Here is a 23,941-nt window from a genome sequence, read left to right on the forward strand (position 1 = left end):
AAAAATTCTTAATTTTTTTTTAACAAATAAGCCTTTTGGATTACAAATTTTAAATTCAGCTGGGCAAAATTATCGCTGAAAATTTTATTTAAGTTGAGTGCCAGAGAAATAGCAAGGAATGTAGGAGAGGCAGAGCAATATTTGCGAACGATAGCGTTGCCTTATTTTTTTCAAAGAAGCTATAGCTCGCGGGTTCCACAGCTGCTGATCGTGCGTACTTGTATCCATACACACAGGCACATATTTATGTATGTGAGTCTATATGCCTATGAAGCAAAATCTTTTATCGGAGGCATGCACGCGACCTATCCACAGCTCCTTATCAGCTACTAGCTAGTCGCATGCTGTGAATAAAAGGAAAATATATTTATATCGCAAATACATATACATATGTATTATACATAAGCCGCATGCTTTATTCTGATAAATATGCGTTAATAGGGTATGAAAAAAAATTATGCACAAAGGAGTTCAAATTGCTGCTGGTGAAGAGAAAAATCGCAATTACTTGAGCTTGACATACTTTTGGTGGCCGACAAGCCTTAGCACTTGCTCAAACATTTTTTCGCATACGCCATATCAGTGGATATTTATACTTTTCAAGATTTTTGCTTTAAAACTTCAGCGATTTTTATATGAAAACCGGAATAAAAATGTTTTTTCGCAAAAAAGTTTTATAGCTCAAGGTCGGTGGAAAGGAAATTTGCACAAAATTGCTTAATTTTTACACGCGCAGAAGGTCGTTTATTCATCACTGAGATAACCACTTTTGATTTTATTTAAAAAGGTATTCTGGAACATTATATTTCGAAATATTAGCAGTCCTTTTTTCCGCTTTTTTAAACATTTTTCGGCTGATTATTCTCCACTTTTCAGAATCTTGCCCTTTCAGGATTTTTCAGGGCTTTTCTATGTAAATATGTACTGAACTCTTGACAATATTCAGATTCCAAGAAGCCGCTAAGGAGAAGGGTATGTGCTTATTTCCACTACCCCAAGGGAACTTAGAAGTTTAGTTTTTCTGATTTTAGCTGCGAACACGATGAGGTCCACGCATTTTAGAGCATATCACGCCACTGTCTCCTTGCGACATAAGGACTTTCCAGTTTCTCATGTTTTTTCTGCACTCGATGACCTAATATGCGGTTCATACGTTCAGAGTAGCCTGCAGTTGTTCAAAGGTACTCCATACTCTCTCCCCTCGCTTGGTGTGACGTATACATACTTTCCTGCCGGGTACCCACATTTAGTAAATTCTCGGACACAACCCAAACACATGTCTGAAAACCTACCTTTTCTTCTTCATATGTGAGTCTATATGCCTATGAAGCAAAATATTTTATCGGCGGCATGCAGGCGACCTATCCACAGCTCCTTATCAGCTACCAGTTGGTCGCATGCTGTGAATAAAAAAAAAAAAATATTTATATCGCAAATACATATACATATGTACTATGCATAAGGTACATGCTTTATTCTGATAACTATGCGTTAATCTATATCTATATACGTATACAAAAATGTTGTGTTCTTTTTTCACGGTCATCAAAACTCGAGAACGGCATACAAGCAAAATTCATTCCTCCCCTATCAACCGGTTAACAACGTGCCACATTCAATGTTGAGATTTGAATATTATCTGTATGCGCCTAAGAGTTAGTCTTATCTGTCAGCCTGGCATATGGAAGTGCAACTGATTTAGGACTGTTGTTGCTGTTGATACATTGATGTCAAGCGTCGTTCAACACAGTAGGCACTTGCCAGTTTCCACTAGCCGTTTGCTGCTCGCCTTTTTGGCGCGACGGTCTATTGTTTGCCGGCATTTGATGTTGAATACACAAATGTCTTGAGCGCTATAGTTACGGTGACCATCCGTTCTGTTTTTTGCAGGACCGTACTGTTTTTCAAAGGTCGGTCCTGCGTAGTTTTTCAAACCTAAAAAAACGGAAAATGTACTGATTTTTTCCAAGTGCCCTGCATTTGTCCCGCATTTTATTCGTTATTTTAAAATTATCGGACAATGGATGGATTTTTTCAAAAAAGTGTTTTTTGGTACTTTTCGTAGCTTTTCTTCAATATCTCATGAAAAAATCTCCAAAATTAAATTAAATTAACGTAAGCGACTTACAGCTCGAAGGGTATTGATGTGCCTCTTACCAAAATATATAACTTGTGGCGACTTCAATGAAAATTATTAGTGCTACAGGCGAAAAAAGTGAGATTTTCAATCAAATACGCAGTTTCATTTGATTATTTTTTTCATTATTTAAAAAATTCGATAAAGAAGATATATCATTACAGTAAACTTTGAGCCAAAGATAATGAAAATCGGATTAGAAATGTAGATGCTATGGAGCGCAATCTGCACAAATTATATATTTTTGTAAAGGGCACTTTGTAACTCGTCGTTTACGTCGGTTCATGACGTCGATTTTTGGCAAATAACTGCGAAAAGTACCAAAAAAACAAAAAAGAAGGGTATTGTTTTCGTTTTGAACGACTCAAAATTTGCCTATAAAATAATCTTTTAAAGATTTCCACTTTTTGTGTAAGCTATTGTAATTATAATATGTTTTACTATACTTTTATAAATATTCATGTAAAAAAAGATTAATATCAATGAAGAAAACGTGATTCATTTTTATAGTTTAAAATGTATTAAGAATTTAGAATCATAAATACTCTTTTGATATTTTTATACTACGTAAATATATGTAGGCATATTTTTGAAAAATTGTCCTTCATTTTGAATCCATATTTATGGTCACCGTAGCTATAGTAGTTCTTCCATCCTCTTTATTGGTGAACAATGCGTTGAGCGTATAGCATTTGACAGTGATGTTGGCTGACAGTCTGAATTTCCAAAGCATTCGGATATTCTGAAAATGGTGGGTTTGTACACGTATTGTGTGGCTGCAGCTTGGCTAGTTTTGCATGCCTCGTTGATTAACTGACTGGCTGGTGGTGGCTGAAGGATGAACTGATCGCTAACTCAGTGTATATAAAAGGCTAAATTTAACTTAAATTTACATATTTACGACCACAAAAGAAGTATGACGGTTTTGATAAACTGTTGAATATTTTGTATTTGTCAATGTTATTGTGGCTTATTAACATTTTATTTTTAATATTTTTATTGAGCTTTGTACCACGATTGTTTATTACGAAAAATTGAAAAAGCAACAAAGTCTAAGCGGTAGAACTTATAGCAGCTATTTCGGAGATCACCACATCTCCTCATCAGACTTCTTTTTTCTAGACTAGATATTTTATTGAATAAAAGTGTATGAAAGTTATTTAAATCCCTTTTACTAGTAGCATTGCTTTCATTAAATCTATATGCTTGGCGATAGAGAGCGAGAGGAAACAGGATTCGGAATTTTTAAATCACCAGGAAAGGACCCCGCAGGGAAAGCTACTAGTTATAAACTAGAATTCTACCAGTTTTGGTTTCAGTCCAACTAGTTCACGTTCTCTACTTTTTCAATATTAGCGACTGGTATTTTTAATATTGCGATGTCCTACGTTATGTCAATTGTAAAGTTACGCATCAGCATCTAGTGGTAGAAATACTATTAGCATCATACCAGTTGAAGAGATAGTCTGCCAATTCATCCCTCGTGAAAAGCAAAAGTATAATTTTTGCTCGCGGCGCACAGTGGAGCAAAAAAGGTTGCTGTGGACAAATGAATTCTGAGAGCCCAAATATGAACCGATTTCAAGTTTCTTTTTTTTTTTTAATAATTAAATTTCGCGTCGATCTATCCGTGGCGATTTTTTAAAGAAGCTCTGTTTTTTTATTTATTTATGTTGAAAATGAAAGAAAAAAAATTTCACGTTTGAATGCTTCCACTTTTTTGGAAAATACTTGAAATTAATTTCAAATGTCTGCAATTCTTTAAAAAAATATTCATAACCATTTTTCCATAGGATACATTTTTTAATTAAATGTATCCATTTTTCCATAGGATACATTTAATTAAAAAATGTATTTCGTTCGCTATCTATAGTAATATATATTTTGAAAGCCGTTTTTTCCGCTTTTTTCTTATCGACAAACTCGAGAACAGCTGTACCGATATTATTGAAATTTTGGACATCGACTCTGTACCCTCAAAGGATGATAATAGAAGAAAAATAATTTCGATATATTAAGGGAGCGTGACACCTCCCACACAAACTGAAGTTTTCACACAACATATCTCTGGAAGTATTCAACGTAGAGTGCTGGAACTTAGTACAGAGATATATAATTTCAACGCCAAACTCATGGAAAATAATGGGAGTTATTGAAAAAGGAGGCGTGGCACCTCCCATACAAACTGAATTTCTTACACCACATACACATTCTAATGTGTATAAATATAATCTCAACCAAAGCTCGTTAGTTGTCAAAATGGGTGTGCTTTTTATTCTCACAACTCGAGGAAAAGTTAGGCTTCTTCTCTCTGCCACCGTGGTCACTTTTTGCTGCTACACATATTATGATATTTAAATATATTTTAACTTAATATTTTATTAAAAATTACTTTACAAACCTCTTTTCATTGCTAGCATCACTTTTTGTTTACTTTTACATTTGACATTCCTCCTCTTCTTCGCAAGTATAATCGATAAAACTTTGTTGGACACCAAAAAGTTATCGGTTTAATCTGAGATTATTTTATAATTATCATTTTGTATAGCTAATCTCTTTTTCTAATTACAGATAATGGAGTTAAGAGCGAAAATTAGGATAATCTTTTTATATGTAAACCTATAGAAATTAAATATTAACTTCACTTAATTTTATTCATTTTGCTGATTTAATTTTTTTTATTTATTTTTTTTCATTTTTAATTCATTTAGTACATGGAATTATCGGTATGATTGATAAAATATGACACTTGTATATACTTGTAACTCAAGGGCGTTAAAATATCTTGAAAACACCGCATCAATGCCTGTATTAATTTACCAAAAATTTGCTAATAAAAGGTTAAAGAATAACACTTAGAAAAAGACCAATACAAGAATGAAAGTAAAGGTGACTACGTACATAAATAATGAAAAGGATAAAGGCAAAGGTAAAAATAAATTAAAATAATTAAAGAATAACACTTAGAAAAAGATCAATACAAGAATGAAAGTAAAGGTGACTACGTACATAAATAATGAAAAGGATAAAGGCAAAGGTAAAAATAAAAACAAAAACAAAGATGCCTAAAAATAAAGGCAAAATGAAGACCAAGGTAAATTTAAACACTTTACTTATATATATAAAGGCAAAGCTGCTGGGGAATATGTAGATGAAGAAAATGATAAACATAAAAGTAAAGACAAAGAGGAGGATAAGGATACCGATTAAAGTAAAGATGCAGATAGGGGAAGAAAGATTAAAATAAAGGTAATTAAAGAGGAAAGGATATAGAGAGAGACACAAAGACTCAATCTGGAAACTATTTTGGGATTTTAGAGATTTTCGGGATTCTCGGGACTTATCGATAAAAAAAATCGATATTTTTATCGGTAATGTTATCGACATTTTTATCGATTTAATAATCGATACTTATATCCATTTCGTTATCATTATTTTTATCGATTTGTTATCGATTTTGTAATCGATATTTTTAACTATAGTGTTAGCGATATTTTTTATCGATTTTGTTATGGATATTTTAATCGATATTTTTATCGATTTTGTTATCGATATTTTTATGGATTATGTTATCGATATTTATTGATTTTGTTATCGATATTTATTGATTTTGTTGTCGATAGAGTATAACGATTAAAATGAAGATAAAGGAAAACAGAATAACATAAATGTAAACAGAACGAACAGGGGTAGAGGTAGGGATCTATATAGAAACAAGACAAAAAATATAACCTTAAGCTTTCAATAGTAGCTGTCCCCAAGGAAAGGTAAAATCCAAACGTGATGTGCCTTGGTGGAGCAAGAAGCTTGAGCAAATGAGATGCCAAGCCAGAAAACTATTCAATAGAGCAAAGAATACGGGTGATTGGAATCCGTGCAAACTTGCACTAACTTCTTACAACAAAGAATTGCGGAAATCCAAAAGAGCTAGCTGGCGAAACCACTGCGAGGAAATAAAGAGCCTCCCAGAGGCAGTACGCCTCCAAAAAGCTCTAAATAGGGAACGCAAAAATACGATCGGCACTCTAAAGAAACCAGATGGTAGATATACTCAGCATCCGGGAGAGACTTGCAGACTTCTGCTAGACACTCACTTCCCGGGCTGTAAAGCGGGCTATTATCTACCGGAATTGGGTGTCCCAGCACGCACTTCTGGTAGAGAGCAAAGCCTTGCAACTAAACTTACCACGGTAGAAAGAGTGCAATGGGCGGTATCTACCTTCAGCCCATACAAATCACCAGGACCAGATGGGGTCTATCCTTGTTAACTCCAACAAGGGAGTAACTACATAGCCCCAGTCCTCTCCAGACTATACAGAGCGTCGCTCCTACTGGGTCACATTCCCAGTAGATGGACAGAGGCTAAGGTGGTATTTTTACCGAAGGCAGGTAAACCGGAGCAAATGCCTTCATCCTACAGACCAATTAGCCTCAGCTCCTTTCTCCTAAAAGGCATGGAGAAAATCTTGGATCAACACATCAGAGAAGTCAACCTAGCGGAACGACCACTGAATAAGAACCAATTTGCCTATCAACCAGGCAAGTCCACTGAGACTGCCATTCACAGCCTTACATCGAAAATCGAAAAGGCTCTGGAGTCTAAGAACATAGCCCTTTGTGCCTTCATTGACATTTCAGGGGCTTTTGACAACACGTCATACAGGGCAATAAGAGATGCCCTGATATGCAAGGGAGTGAGCCCCATCATAATAAATTGGGTGCTTTCTATGCTAAAAACAAGGAAGATCAGGATGGAGCTGGGAGGCACGAAAGAATCGATTACAGTCACAAGAGGTTGCCCTCAAGGGGGTGTACTCTCTCCTCTTCTGTGGACTATGGTTATAGACGAACTCCTGTTCCTACTGAACGACCATGGCTTTGAAACACAAGGATATGCAGACGATCTGGTAATTTGTGTAACAGGGCTGCATGACGAAACGATCTCCAACCGCATGCAACAAGCCCTGCGCATTACGCAAAGATGGTGTGACACCAAAGGATTATCCATTAATCCTACTAAATCTATTCTGGTTCCGTTTGCCCGGAGGAAAAAGTTATCCATGACAGAATTGACTCTGGGCGGCACTAGAATAGGGCTCTCAAATGAAGCAAAATACCTGGGGGTGTAGCTAGATAAGACACTCACCTGGAACGTACATTTGGATGCAACCGTAAACAAGGCAATGAGAGCCTTCTTCGCATGCAAGCGACTTTACAGGAAGACATGGGGACTCTCCCCCAAAATGACTTACTGGTCATTCAACACAGTTGTGAAGCCGATAGTCACCTATGCATCCTTGGCATGGTGGACAAAAGCGACACAAAGAACTGCTAGCGCAAAACTAAGCAAACTACACCGAATGGTGTGCATTGGTATAACAGGGGCTATGCGGACCTGTCCTGCTGATGCACATAGTGCTCTTGTAGGCATACCGCCCTTCCCAATTCTAATAGAGAGGGAGGCCAGTCTCTCGGCACTGAGAATCCTAAACACTTCCGAGTTAAAAACCGGAAACATGACAGGTCATATGAAGGTCCTTATGAAATTCACAAATGACCCCATAATGCATATGAGGGACTCAGTAGCTCCGATACTAGTAATTTCTAGGAATTTCAAGGTATCTATTGCGGACCGAGCATCCTGGAGCACAGGAAACCCCTACACCAAACCCGGAGCTGAAGTTTGGTACACTGACGGATCAAAACTTGAAGATGGAAAAAACTGGAGCTGGTATATTTGGGCCGAATTTTAAAAGATCGATACCAATGGGCAGCTACCCCACCATTTTCCAAGCAGAGATTCATGCGATCGATATCTGTGGCAGAGAATGCCTCAGAAGAGGCACATCCTCTAAAAACATCTGCATTATGTCGGACAGTCAGGCTGCCTTGCTAGCACTGAGGTCCCACATAATAACATCCAAACTAGTGTACGACTGCCTCAACACCCTAAACGGTCTTGGAAGCAAGAACACAGTATTACTGGGCTGGGTGCCGGGGCACGAGGGCCATGGCGGCAATGAACAGGCGGACCGCCTAGCAAAACAGGGAGCTACCACACTATTCCATGGCCCGGAACCCTTCTGTGGGCTCACCAAAGCCCACTTAAGGGAGATCATAAACAAGTGGGTCGACAAAAAATTCGAAAGGCACTGGAATGAATACCCGGGGCAAAGATAAGCTAAGCGGTTCATCTGTCCATCACAAGAAGCTTCAAAAAAGCTCATAAATCTAGGCAGGGAGGACCTTTGAACTCTCACTGGGTACTTCACGGGACATTGTTCCCTGCGTTATCACCTCAGTAAAATGCATCTTTCAGACACGAGCGTCTGTCGCTTCTGTGAGATGGACGAAGAAACGCCAGAACACATCCTTTGTATGTTATGTAGTACGTAACGTAAGTTTCACTTCTCCAGTGTGGCCCAGGCGCACTTACTATTTTTCTTTTAGGAATTTAATCTGTAGTTCTGCTTCATCTGTCGCTAGGTTTACGTTAAAGTTATGAATACATATGTATAACAAACCATCTTTTGTTTGCAAAATGGGACGCTAAATTTATTTGTTCGGCTTTTCCTATTACTCTCGTCTTCTCTTTGTGCAATCTTATATTAGCTTTCATCCAGTACTCAATGAACTCACAGGTTTTTACACGAACTTGCAGGAAGTTATGGGAAAAATTATCGCGTACTCCAAAATCCTGTAGTGAGAGCGATTTTTGGAGAGTTGTGTAGAAAATGAAGTTGCAAGATTTTACTCGATGCTTTTTTTGTTCCCGTCCTTTTTGCTGTTACTCACTTTTTACTCTTTTTAAATTTTCGCCCTCCTTTTTTATCAATAGACTAATAAACCTATGCTTAAAACCATGCTACGAATATCAAAACCACTTGCAACAAATGAGTTCATGCATATGTATGTTTTTGAGTTTATGAAGGATTTTCTTTAGTCAAATTTTGTCGTAAGCGTCATTTGTCCACAATTTGGCAGCCACTTTGTATGGAATACGAAAAAATGTGATCAAAACTTCTACCAAATTATCGACACTTTTTACTTAATATCTCGGAAACTAAAGGAGATGTCCAAAAATGGAGAACGCCATTTTTAAGATATTGTTTAATATGACTGCATCACCAACAAAATTTTTACTAAATTATCGAAAAAGTTGTAGTCAGCATCTCGGAAACTGAAAGACCTTATTTCAAAATATATAACTGCATATATAACTAAAAATCGTCTAAATGGCGCTTACGACAATCTTTTACCCAGGCGACGAAACGTAAAATTTGTCGACAGTGCAGTTTAGTTCGATTTTCCGTATCCGAAAACGAATAGAAAAACTCCTACAGTTATCATCAATTTTCGTATCTGGAAAACGTTCGAAAAAGATGATGTCATTTCAAAGCAATAATTGTATTTTATTTGCTCAAGCTAAACATTTGAAAGCATGCATGCGTAGTTGAGAGTGGCTGAGCGTGCATAGGAGTGTGCCGCGATTTGTTCGCTTCCAGAAGGTGCCGAACTCCGTCAAGCTCTTCCTAATTTTATTTCATTTATTTTTAATCATGAAAAAGTATCTGTGAAGTGCAGAAGAAAAGCGTATTGAACGAAAAATCCAATCAGACAAATTTCAGAAAAAAAACAGCCGAAAACTAAAATTATAAAAAATCAACGGTAATTTTTAGCCACTTGAAACTTGCACATCATTACACTAAAATTGAATGGGCTATAAAACTGTTTACTCGAAAAACACATCTGAGAAAAAAAAATAAATTTTGATGAATTTTTTCTTTAAGTGTTCTATAAAATCTTAAGCTTAGGTTTACATGGTATTTGTTGTTGTTAGGGAATGAACTGTATTTTAATTGTAAAATCTTAAATAAATACGTGTACTTCATTAAATGGCTTTAAATGTTTTATTCAAGGATTTACATATTAATGTAAGTTAACAAGAAGATGTAACTACATCAATAATTATGTTCGCTTAAGTACCCGCATCGAGGTACTTAAGCGGGTTCTTTTAAGTACCCTACCCGCTTAAATACCTCAAAAAGTTGACATTTTTCGTGAGGTACTTAAGCGGGTTTTACTGTACATACGTTTCTGTCGCACACTTTAGTGGAAAAACGGATTGTCAAAGTATCTGGAAATGGAAACAGTAAACGGACAAAAATCCGCACTTCATCCACTTTTTTGTCCTTTTTCGGATCGGTTTTCGAATTTTTTGCTGGCTGGGTAGCCGTATGCATGCGCGGAGTTTGCATAATCGGGAGTAATAATCATTTGAACCGCATTTCCTCTTACTCTCCATATGCCTAAATGTATACAACCATTTCCAATAGCAAGTAAACACAGGGTGCTTCTAATGAAATTAAAAAAATTCTGCTGCATTACACATGCTAAGCCCTTCGAAATTTTCTGCTGGGCTATGCGTTACAGCTTCGCAAATTTTACCCCTACCGAAACCAAAGATGTATACACATCAAAAAATGACGTCATAGGAGATTTTGTGTATGGCCTGCATATTATACATATACATATACATATGCAAAACATATACATACTGATAGATCTCGCTCAGCTCACTCCACCGGCAAATCTGCGATGACGTCATGTTCACGTTACTCTCCCGAATTTCTCATCAATCAGCACAATCTTGTATTCTATCGGTCTTGGACATTTGTAAGAAAAGCAATTAATTCCGTTTTATTTTTGGCTTTGGCGATTCAAAGGCAGATGTCGCTGAAAGCTTTAAGTTCTTCGAAATTGTCGAACTGGTAAGTACATACTAGTTAATGAACTAGTATTTTTTCTAACTGGCTTGGCTTTACACTGCAGGGGAGCTAAATAAAGCTGAGGAATATTTATGTTCCATCACGTGTACATATTTGGCCAAAGAACGTAGATAACAAGAAGGGACAACTCGTTTTATTTGTAGCGAAAGTGAGCAACAGGGGCGTGCCTTCTCTTTTCATCCAATTAATAAACGTACTAGAGCAAAGAGAATGCACGTCCCTGTTTGTCACTTTCGCTACAATTATAACGAGTTGTCCCTTTTCGTTTTCTAGGTTCTTTGATTTGGCCTGATTAAGAGTCTCTAAATTACCACAGCTCTAGATACTTGTAGAGGCATAGCAAAAAAAAATTCGATTCGCTCATTGCCTCTTTTTCACTTCTTTTTTAATTTCTATTCCACTTGTAGTTTCAGTTTTTAAGTGATTATTATAATAATACGCCAGTTTCTATGTATGTAAGCCATGCGATAAAAAAATTCTGGTTTTCAAGTTCAAGGCACTCACTCGTTTACAAGACATGTGAAAATCAAATACGAGTACTTATTTACATATTATATAATTGTATAAATGATAAATTACATTCAAGTCGCAATATAATGATTGCTTATGTCTGACAAGGTTCACTTATTGTGTTTTGCTTTTTTTGTTTATTTTTTTATTCATATTTTTTTATAATCAACATTTACTCTGCACATAGCCTACCACTAGTATTCGATGCTGTTCGCTTGAAGCTAGTATTACTTTGGTACTTTTTTCATAGTTTTTTATCAACTACTCATACTTGACGTCGTAGAGTGGAATTCGCTTTCACCGAATTCCTACTATAATTCTAGGAATTTAACAGGAAAAAAATTTAAATTTTAAATAAAATTTAATTTACATATACATAATTAATCGCAGATTTCCGTTTTGAATTTCTGTTGAGCCCAGCGAAAGTTGAGACTTCCTGTTTTTATTTAGGGGAAGGAATTCCCGTAATTAGTGGTGATTCAGAGCAGGGTTGTTGCATATATTCGCATTCGCAACCGCGGAGCTTCCGCATTAATTTTAACATTCGCATTCGCGTTCGCAATAATCAATGCGGAGCTTTTACGAATGCGAATATTTTGCAAGTGGACGTATATATGCCAAAAAAATTACATATTGTAGCCAATATTTTTGCCTGTGGTCGTAGGAGTATTTATGTAACAAAACTTGTCAAATGTCATATTTATCAACTTTGATAAAAATGTCTTTAAAATATTATTTCTTAAGCTATATAACCGAGCTATCAATGGGCAGCCATAAAAGTTCCCACTTCTACTTTACCTTTGACGTACGTCAAAGAGAACATAGTCCTTTTAATAATATTTTTTTTCTGTGCTTTAAATACCTGCTTTGGCTTCTTTCTTTATTATGATTTTTTTTGGACCAATCTTAAAAAAAAACTACTAGACACAGAAGAAGAAAGTGTGCACTCTAATTCTTAACAAAGTTTTCGTGATTTGCTTTTAATGTTATAGGCGGCATATACGGTGCGTCTGACTCGTGAGTCGGTTTGGATGTGTGTGTGAAAATAAATATGTATTAGTTAAACCAACATGACTCCCGGCGTGACCCTGAATGATTCAACTTTGTGTAGTCGAAGGCGAGTCAACACGTACACAAATGACTCGCGAGTCAGACGTACCGCGTATGCCACCTATTACATATATTCGTTTGAATAATTTCATATGGGGCTCTTTGGGGAATTTATTTTTAGCAAAAATTTTAAAACCAGTAGTTTTGTTTACTTTTTGGATAATATTTTTTTCATAGGCATATACATTGGATCCTTGGCTAAAAACTTCTGTGGTAAAACTGTCCCTTCTTTGCTATTTAAAGTCAATGAGTAAGCTCCGTCAATACGGATTTCCAGTAGAAATGATCAACGTCTAGCTATAAAGAGAATCGATGCTCAAATAATTAGAAAGCTTTAGGTCTGACCTTTAATTAGATAAGAATTACGTAACTATCAAAGGCTTATAAAAAAACGGGGTGATTTAAAAAAAAAAAATAACAATATTCTGATCCGATTCGGCTGGCAGCCACGACTTTGAAAACAGAATTTTGTTCAAAAATAATAATCTATTTTCCATATCCACCTATTTAGCTCGCTATAAGCACAAATTTTTCAAAGCAGTCGCAGAAGAAAGTATTAAAAATGAATTAGAAAAATTAAATCGAAAAGTGCTGATAATGTTACAGGTACTCAAAATTCTGAAACAACATGACATATGTATCTGGTTTGGCTTGTAAGCGCTGTTAAAACAACGATCTCGCCACTATGCTAGATTCTAATTGTTTTTTAAAAATACTTGACATCCGCATTCGCATCCGCTTCCGCGGATGTTAGCTATTAGATATTCGCATCCGCATTCGCATCCTCGGATGTCTAAAATTCCACATCCGCAACATCACTAATTCAGAGTATAATCATTCGAATACAAACTTTTTCCCAAACTAAATATTTTATCCAACGGAAAGTGCAAATGTAAGACATGCTTAAGGAAACGGTTTCTTCTTCTTGCTATTTTTATGTAACCAACAACGAATGAAATTATAAATGCACATTTAATGGCCAAATCGGAGGCGACTACTTTTGAAAACAATCAGCTATCAAATCACTATATAAAACTACTATTTGTTGCGAATTTTGGGTATACGGCGTCATTGGTGCACACTTTTGCAAGAACAGAATAACTGGGACCACCATCGTCAACAGAAAGTATGTACTACAAAAGAGTGATAACCAATTTCTTTTGACCCAAATTCATATGGTAATGTCGCAGGTCTGCACCACATCCATCGTTTCTTTAATACCCTAGGCATTTAAAAATAATTTTGCCCTAGATTGAGTTAGATTAGAGGGACACTTCCACCCAGAGGTTTCGTTATGGTACCATTGGAAAACTCACTTATTTTCGTCCGCTCACTTAGAAAGAGAACCCATTGCCTATATTAATAAAATGAGAGTCCATGAGTTACAGTCCATCAGATGGTCAGACAAGTAGTGGTGAAATGAATCTCTTCTAGCTCTTGCGACGGCTGGGTAGAGAAAGAGATCACACTCTATGCTTTCAATTACTTCCTCTTCATGGCAGCTCCGGCAAAAGTTATTGGCAAACAGCTTCAGTTCACCTAGCACGCCTTCCCATTAAGCACTGACGATTATAATTCCAGCTACTTGCCTCCGTCGAGGATGTTTAACGCGGTTAAGTGAAGTTGACCTTTTCTTGTCGAAAGTGGGCCAGATTTATCGACCGTCCCACGTATTTAACTTTTTATAAATAAAGCCATTAAGGATTTACAGCATTCCAACGAATTTGTAGCTTATTGGCTATCCGAACAGATAGTTGCGGAGAGCTGGTTAAAAAAAGAAACGATAGAACAAAGTGCAACTGATTTTATGTCTGGGAAAACGATGCAGTAATCCGGCAACCTAAAACCAATGTTCAATGAAAGGTTTTACAATTATGTCCCGCTTCCTCTTTTTATATTTAGTTCTAAGCCATCCATGTGAATGGCTTTAGAGTTATTTTTATTGTAAACCCAGCAACGAATCATCATCTTAATCATTCCCAGAAGGAAAACGTTTGAAGAATTCTGGGGACGTAAAAATTCCTATTAATCTTGGCAATTTTTAAAATTCCCTTTGGCACAACTCAAAAATCAGATCCGAAAATATAACTGCTTGTGGATGGTTCCGTATAGCAGTAGTTTTCTAGCTAGAGAATATAATCACGAAGAAAAATATATTTACATTAATTGGAGATTAATCCTATGAATTGAGTTATGCATTAAAATCGACCTAAAATATTTTTTTTAGTTACCCAGTGTTATCAGTTCGTCGGAATATTAATTTTTTTTTCTTGTTTTTTTTTATGTATGTTACCGCGTAACGTTAAGCGATTTCTATAATTCTTATTTTAGAGGAAAGGTTTTACCTTAAAGGTGGCCCCAAACTAATTTTGTTTAAATCCGATCAATACTTTTAATATATTAAAGCGCAAGTTTGAAGTAGCTAAAACTTATTGTTGATTTTTGTCAATTTTTTGTTCGCCCATTTTCTTGCGTATAAAGTATGTTTGACAATTTTTTTGTATGGAGCAAATGAGCAACACCTTTCAGAAAAAATTTCCAAACGTCAACAGTAAGTGCCAGCTACTCAAAAGTTGTAATATGCACTAAAATATAATTTTATACAAAACTGCATACTTAGGTTGTTTCTAAGAAATTTAATTGAAAAGCTCAAAATTTTGATGAAACTTTGACGAATTTCGCTATTTTTTGCACAATTTGAAATTTTGACATACATACTAGTTTTTGTTAGAAAACACGCTACTCTTTCATAGAAAAAATTATAAACATTAAATAAACGAAAGGGAAATAATGTTTAAATGTCGCTTCCCCATTTATATTTTCGCTACTGTATGTATATGAAAATTAGACCGTACCAACTTACACGAAAACAAAAAAAAAGTTCGCCGTACACCACTGAGTCTACAGTAAATTGCAATATAATTACGAGAAGAGGTTTTTTTTTGCCGAACTTAGGTGTCGCTTTTTTATATTTTTCGGTGGCACTTAGGGTGGTATTATCACTTGCGAAGCGAATGATTTTGGCGAAGCGAAAGGTTTGGCGAAGCGAATTAAAATGCAGTGAAGGTATAAAAAGTGTTCGCGATGCAAAGAACTGGCACAAGCTGGTAAAAGCGAACACTCTTAATGCATATTTAAGTTGCGTCCTTCAATCCATTCGCTTCGTCAAAACGTTCACTTTGCCAAATTCATTCGCTTTGCAAGTAATAATACCGCTCTTACATACATTCGGCATTAAAAACTTTTAGTAAGTAGTAGAACGGGGTACTTGAGAAATTTTACCCTCGATACCAGAACGTCGATACCGACCGTAAATGCCGAAGATATGACGAACAGACAAAAAAGTAAAAAGCCAACCTCTACATTCGGCCAAAACAAAAAAAGAATAAAAATATTTTTTTCTGGTATGCTCTAATGTGTGTACATACATAAATATGTATTTGACAAACTTTCTCATACCAAGCTCGCATCACTTACTCACTCACATCAATCAGACATCACTTAAAACTCATTTAAATGTCTGTAACTTACATACATACAAGCAGCTGAAAAACTACGAAAGATAGAAAACAAGACCAACAACAAGTTTGGATAAGAAAATCCAGCACAAAAACTTTTGACTATGAATTTTATGTAAGCAAAAGTTGATGCGGCACTTTGACACTGCAATTACGAACGCCAGCAGCCGCCGAAAAAAATTAGCTACTAATCAGCGTATCAACATTTGTAATATGCGGCGACAGAGGATTAAGAGGAAAAGTGAGCCATGCAAGAGAAAGGCTAATTTTAGATTGTTGGAGTTGTCGGAGGTTGAGCGAGTCAAAGTGAAAATGCTAAGCGTAGGTATAAGCTGGCGCCAACTTAAACGAAGAGTGATATACTTATACACCACTGCTTGTGGTTTCAAGTAAAAGGGGACCATGAAATTTGCTGTCAGATAATTTGCAAGCACCACACCAATACCGCCACTAACGCCACAGCCGCTGCCACCAATAAAGTCGGGGCTAATGATATTTACGCTGATGAAAACCATAATGTTGATGAGCTAAAGATGCTGACAGAAATTTTGTAAACACCCTTAGCGCACTTGCCTCGGTCCCGCCAGCGTCACTAAGCTCAAGGTGGCGTGAACACTTAGCTGCCAGTGACAATGCTGCTTGGCTGTAACATTTGTAAATCTCTCAAAAATAAGGACACCCGCACGCATTGCCAACGGATGTAGCGACAATTCGCGCACGCTCCTCTTCCGCCGGGTTTGAGACACAGCCAACTACACCCCTACACACCAGTGTCAGCTGGGGGACGGGAGATTTACGAAAATCTGCAACTAACTATAAAGTTTTGCGCAAGTAAGCCGCAAATGACAACAATAACAATAAAAGTAACTAGTAACACCAACACGAGTGACAGTAAGTAAGTAAGTGAAAAAATAATAATAAAAAGCGTCGAGAAAGTGTTAAACAAGTGTTGAATTATATGGAAAAGTGCAATGAAGTGAAGCAGCTCAAAATTACGCTGCAACAGCAAAACCACTGATGATGCAACTGCTACACTCTACGCGTTGTGGCAACAGCCGAAGTTTGACTGCATGTGGCCCTGTGTATGAGTGCAGGAGTGCGTTAGCAAGCGATGGTGCGGTATGCAGCGGGGGAGCACGCAATGCTAGCGGAAAATGCAAAATTAGTATTCATGCCTGCAGTGTCATTTCTAGTGCGCCGCATATCCGCCGCGCAAACTTTCGCAAGCACGCGGAACAAGTTGAAGATTGATAGGCCACGCCAGCCAAATGCTTGGCAGATAGAGAGATAGAGAGAGAGAGAGAGGATAGGGGTGGGCGTTGGGTTGGCTGTATAGTAGAAACGCACCGGATGCTGTGGCCGCGTGACGCGTGAAATGAACTTTATACCGCAAATGAAGCAAAGCGAAATACGCGGTATGGTAATAACAACAATAACAACAATTGCATTTGTTTACATCTGCAAAATCCATCGCACTAAATTTTTCAAATGTAAATTTTAAATCAGAATTTTTCTAAAAACATTATATAAATTACATATGTAAGTGATGTAGTATTTTTTCCTGAAATTGGATTGAAAAAATTTAATCCTTTGTATAACCACGTCATAAGGATATGAACGACAGTAGAAAATATTTTATTCTCAGCAAGGCCGCCAGAGAAGCGGTCCTACATCCAAAAAATTTGTTTGTCAAATTTTTTAATAAAATTTTTCAATTTAGCAAAATAAATTTATTTTCTAATTTCGTATCAGCCCCGAAATTCTTAGTGATCTTTGTAAAGTAAATGCATGGTTTTTTTGGCTTTTCGAAATAACGTCTATATAGGCTTAGATAAAATTATTACACCAGGCATCATGTAAACAACTATAGTCGTTAGAAAACCGAACTCTGGAATTAACAAAGAAAGACAAATTTATCCATTTACCCATCCATCAAGTTTCTCTAAGCCTCCCAGCTGACGGTCGAAAAATGGGTTAAACAAAAAAATGTTTCTGATGCAGATAGTAAATTTATAAAAAAAATTATTTACAATACATAAAGTGCGTATTTTAGAATAATTTCAAAAAAAATAAAATAAAAAGTTATAACAAAGGCCGGGATATGAGTCCTCTGCCTCTTTTCAATATGGTGTACAAGTTTTCTCGAATCCAAATTTTACGATGCCCACTATTTCCGTATCAAACAAATTCATGAAAATTCCTATCTATAAATTTTAAAGAACGAGAGTTGTTTCTATAGCAGTATTCCCGTTCCCTTAGTAAGTACAACTTCATGGGTCCCTAAGTAAGACCTTGAACAAGAAGAAGTGTTACAATTTCGAGTTCGTCGACATCTTTCTACCAGTCTTATCGAGTATTGTATATGTAAAACTTGAGCTCCAGCGACCGAAATATCCGCATTCTGCTATGATCACTGGGTATTATATCACCCGTATGTACGTATGTACGTACTACTGGATTTCACTAAATTTTTTCACATTTTTCTTCTAAAGTGGTGCTTGCGACTGGCCTGCCCTTCAGAGCAGCTTTCTCGGCGATTGCTGCACAGCATGTAAATCCTTAATTATGACATTACTTTGCATATTAGCGGGCACGTGGTTATACACACGCTCGTACTAATGCGCGCACACACACACACACATGCATACACAAACGCCATTGGAGTGAGCAGCAATTTACAGCCGTTAACAAAGTTACGCTGCTCACTCATTCACACAAAAAGCTATATTTTATTTTTTTTGCTTCACTCTTCCTCTTCCAACTACTTACTTCAAGTTATTATGATAAATAGCGTTGGCTGAGCAGCTACAGCAACAATAATAACAGCACAAGTGTGTGTGGTGTGTGCAGTTAAATGTAGTCGTAGTTGAAGCGTGGTAGCGCATGGGTAGATATCAACTACTGCCGCGTCGGCATGACACTTCCTTTTTGACTGTCACATGCTTCCTTACTGTCTGAGGCGTAACTATCAGCAAAGCAATTTTTTTTTTAATTTTTTCGCTTAACTGTAAAACTTTTCTATGCACTTAATATGCGTTGCAAGTTATTATCGAAAGCAAGTTTTAGAGCAGCAAGTAAAAAGGAGTGCTTGCGCATGCGCGCCTCTTCTTTTATGTTTAAATTCTTTCTCTGCTTTGTCGCCGCCAAATAAAAGTGCGTGATGTGAAAGTCAAGTGGCATTTTTCATTTAAAAACGTATGTTTTAATACAGACTTCCTTTGAGTTTGCTGAGCTTTGTGGGAGTAGTTCAACTGTTGGTTGAACCAAATCCTTTGAGTGACACTGACACCGAGGTACTCTTCTGTTTAAGCATTTTAATAAAGACGAGGAAGACATATTCCTTTGTTAAATGTCATAAAGTTTTGTATTCACATATGAGCAAGTTTATGCAAACTTTATTAAAAACAAAGTATGTTAATATTAAAAGAAGTCTATCTGGTTGCAGCGATGTGTATACTTTGAGCTGCTTGAAAAATAGTAAATTGCTTATAGGATTATTTGCTGTGATGAAAAAAGTTAGTTACTGATATTTTCTTGTATAAAATTCTTGCCGCTGCTTTACATTTGTTTTATTTTTATAAACGCGGATCATTCTGCATCGATATTCGACAACTGACAACTTTTCTGACAAAATTAATAAAGCAACTAAAAGAAAAGAAAAATTCAGCAGGAATTAGTATGACAGCAATAGAAAAAACTTCTGAGTCTATTACCTCACTATTACGGGAAGATACTGGCTAAAGGGCTAAAAAGAGCTAATACATGCTCGGACCACTAGTTGAAGTCCACTTTACTGGCCACACCGATCATTCAAAGGGTCGACTATTATACTATAATTATTTGGCGTTAAAACCCCAAAAATCATTGCTCAAGGAATTGCACATAGTAGGAGAAATTTTCAAACATTGTCTAATTTTTTCTGCATCAAACTAATTTAAAACTCTCCGTAAAAATTTATAAATTAGTATTTTTTCAATCAAAAATATTTTACTTGTCCAAGTGGCAAACTTCCTCAAAAACATTTACAAACCATAACTTTAAATCTCTTGACCTTTTGATATACTTATGTAAATTTAAATGAACTTATAAAATAATTTAAATTTAAACAGGTGGCAACCATCTAAATAACGTAAAAACTACTACAAATTTTAGTGAGCGCTAAATTTCCAGCCGATTCATTTCATCCAATTTTAAATCCGCATAATAAGTTCTAACTTCAAAAAAAAAATCCTTGCTATACATCCACAGGTCTACCCTTTTATTTGAGACCCCATTTTTGAACTTCGAACGAACGGTGCTGACGACTATCACAAAAAATGGATAATTAAATAGATATAAATTTTCGAATAGGTGGCAACCCTAATTAAAAATAATTTTAAATTAAAAACATCTTAAAACTCTTTTGTTTAACACTCATATTTTAATATTTCATATAATTTGTGTACATTATAACTAGGCTCGACTTTTCAAAAAGGTGGCAACCATCTTCACTTTTAGTATAGAAATAAATCCCTTCCAAGCCATTTCAATTAATACTCATCTGTTAATAATTCATTAAATTTATTAACTAATCTGAATGGCAACCCTCTTCGAACACCAATGAAATATTCTAAATGTTTAAGTAAAAAATTTATTAACACTATTCCGCTTGACATCTATATAACTTATGTTTAATTTAATGAAATTCGACTTTTCGAGCAGATGGCAACCCTCTTTAAAATATCTTCAAACTAAAACCTTTTAAAGTCTATTTTGTCTCTAATTGTGATAAATATTTTAATTAGCTGATGAACTAAGTTGTTTTTAACCTTTTTAAACAGGTGGCAACCTCCTAAATTTAGTTTAGAATTAAAGCCTTCTTAAAACTATTTCGATTGATACTTTCAATAATTAGTTTTACCTGAGAAATAATATGACTTTAACCTTTTAAACAGTGGGCAGCCACCTTCAAACACCTAAAAAATATTATAAATGTCAAAAGTAAATATTTCTTAAAATTCGTTTGTATGTCACTCATATTATTTATTATTGCATATGGATATCGTCGTTTAAAGTACAAAACCACGTATCGTCGTTCTGCAAAACCGCATAACTGGCATTTTTTGCCAAAAATGGCATTTGCTCACACAATCTATTAGCTCAACAAGCTCACAAGCTCTTAGCTCAATCCTTATCCATTCGGCCTGAAATATACTAGCCAGAAATGCGACTACTTTACAAAAAAGAGAACGATTTTGAAATATGAGTGTTTTTACTCTCTAGAAAATAATTTATGCAACCTCCCATACGCGGTTTTGCATTGTCTTGATACGCAGTTTCGGATTTTGTTGAAACGCGGTTTTGTACCTTAAACGACGATATGTAACTTGTGTTTAATTTAAATAAATTCAGATGGCAACCCTGTTTAAAATATTTTCAAACTTAAACCTTCTTAAATCTCTTTCGTCTATAATTGTGATACATTCTTCAGTTAAGTGATGAATTAAGTTGAACCAGTTTTTAAATAGGTGGCAACCCTCTTCGATATAGTTAAGAAATACAGCCTTTTCAAAACCATTTTGATTGATATGCATATTGTAGTAATTTATTTAACTTATCAAAAATTTGAATTTAAATTTTGAATAGGTGGCAACTCTTTTCATTTTCAAAATAGTATCGTTGTATCTCGATGTATTTAGCTCGGCGTTTTTTTCCATTTTTTTATATAGTTTTTCTCAAGATCCTCAAAACAGCGTTTGTTGCACTAAACTTAAGTGGTGAGCTGATTGCCATGATGATGGAGTGTAAGCGAACACGGCACCCATCGTCCGTATAGCAATTTCCCGTTCAAATATTCATGTACAATGTCAATACAATTCACGCATATTCATTCTATGAGATTCCGATATTATTCCTGGGATTGTATGGACGATTTCTGACATGACGACCTGATTGGAGCTACCAAAACGCTCGGCGTAACTTGTGCTGGATCGACCGTACCGATATTTAGCAACCACTTTTTAATCCTTAAAAATGATGGTAAAGAGTCCGCATAGTGCTTACACAGTCTTTCTTTTGTTTCGGTGAAATTTACTTTTTTCCATTTTCGCCAGAATTCAGGATGTTTTCTATTTTGGATAGCTGGAAATCATAAACTAACTAAGTGAGATAGCTTCCTCAAAACTGTATAGTAGTTGGTGCGAACAGTGACTTATCATTTGTTTCTATAACATCGGGGGAATATCAAAAGCAGGCCGTCTCATGTTTTAGGAGCACTTATTATGAGTACTCCTTTTGACGATGGGCAATCGTGGTGTGCGAGATATTGTATGGCTAAGTTACAGGGTTAGTTCCATTAAAAAGTTAGCAAGAGAATCTACTTGATATGGAATGTGCCTAGAAGATAATGAAATTAGGTTAATGATATCCTCGTTAATGCCGTGCTCTTTAAACTTAACGCACATTTTACGTCTTATCAAAGCTACAGTCTGTTAGATTGACCTTGAAAAGCCTCGAAAATCTTAAGAATTAAAGAAAACAAAAAAAACATCCAAGCTTTTAGTTACATACAGTAAGCAGCATAAGTGAGCTTTTTTTTTTGAAAGAAACAAATTATAAAATTCAATTATTTCCTCTTTGATTTTTAATTTACTACCGGAAATGGACTTTGTGCTACCCAATATATGTATATATGTACGTTTTTACCGGTTCGCACGCACTTTCTTCAATTTTTCCAGATACATAAAACTTCGCACACATATTCTCATAAATACTTTGAGCCATATTTTTGCAAAATTTATAACAAAATAACATCTTCTAACCAAGTGCATAACTTCTATTTAAATTCATCTGAGTGCTATAGTTAGTTACGTATACGCTTCGGTGGTCATCAATACAAACTCTTGGCGCCGCTGATCTACTTACATACATACATAAGCCGACCAAAAAATGCAATCACTGCAACATGCAGTTGGCAAACACTCACACGCACACACGTTTGCAAACAAATGCTGAATAATTGTCTTAGCCGCTTGAGATTTGTTGGTTTGGAATTTCGTATTCAGCATATTTCAATGATTTTGTCACAATTGGCTGCACAAAGTTGTGTAAAAAAGGGGTGCGGTTTAGAAAAATATGAGTAAAAAAGGGTTGCGGTTTAGAAAAATGTGAGTAAATAAGTCTTTTATCAGACAACAGCCGGCATATGATTCAATATGAACAAGTTAAGGGAATATAAAGAAGTCATTTAGCAGAGGAAGCTATCTATTTTTGGATTTTCAGTAAAATTTTTTGCATATGTTATGCGGTTGTATTTGTGGGAAGTAAGAATAAATTCGCTTTCTTGGAGCTTTCAGATTTATTCCACATTCCAAGCAAAACTTAAAATAAGTACACCGACTAGAAAAAGCTTCCGTACAGACATTTTTTTTACAAATTTCATAGTACTATATATTATTCACTACAAAAATATTTTCTAATTTTAAATGAAAATATAGTTCTTTCTATAATATAAACCATTTAAATACAATTTTCAAATATTGTCTAAAATTCCGAAATATTGTCAAATGCGCAGATAAGGCTTTGAATAAGTACACACAAATTAAAATGGATAAACTATGTGTTATAGGTGATATTAATATATCGATTAGTACATCAATTTTACTTGGAACTTATAAGTCCGAGTTGAAAAAATCTCAGCAAATTTCATAGAGCAACTTCTGCGAGCAGGTGTAATGCGGCCATGATATTTAATTTATTTCTCGCTAGGAATCCTGTACTCCCGGGGTACCTGAAGGACGAGGCGAGAAATTAGCACTATTTTCCTTCCACTTTCTGAGTAGTCCCTCTCCAGTGAGGGTCAGAATGGAATCTAGAGGACTTGATTACTTAAAGTTATT

General features: G+C 35.7%; 1 protein-coding gene across 1 annotated transcript in view; it reads right to left on the reverse strand.

The window, feature by feature from the left end:
- The window catches only part of LOC118740058 (hemocytin-like), a 44,584-nt gene extending 28,005 nt beyond the window's left edge, over nt 1-16,579 (reverse strand). Inside the window, exon 1 of the mRNA XM_036471552.1 lies at nt 16,428-16,579. Coding sequence (XP_036327445.1) covers nt 16,428-16,579 — 152 coding nt within the window. The remainder of the gene's footprint in view (nt 1-16,427) is intronic.
- Nucleotides 16,580-23,941: the final 7,362 nt, after the last annotated feature.

The sequence above is a fragment of the Rhagoletis pomonella genome, unplaced genomic scaffold (assembly GCF_013731165.1).
Source record: "Rhagoletis pomonella isolate Grant_MI unplaced genomic scaffold, Rhpom_1.0 Rhpom_scaffold_00005, whole genome shotgun sequence".
NCBI classification, from domain to species: Eukaryota; Metazoa; Arthropoda; class Insecta; order Diptera; family Tephritidae; genus Rhagoletis; species Rhagoletis pomonella.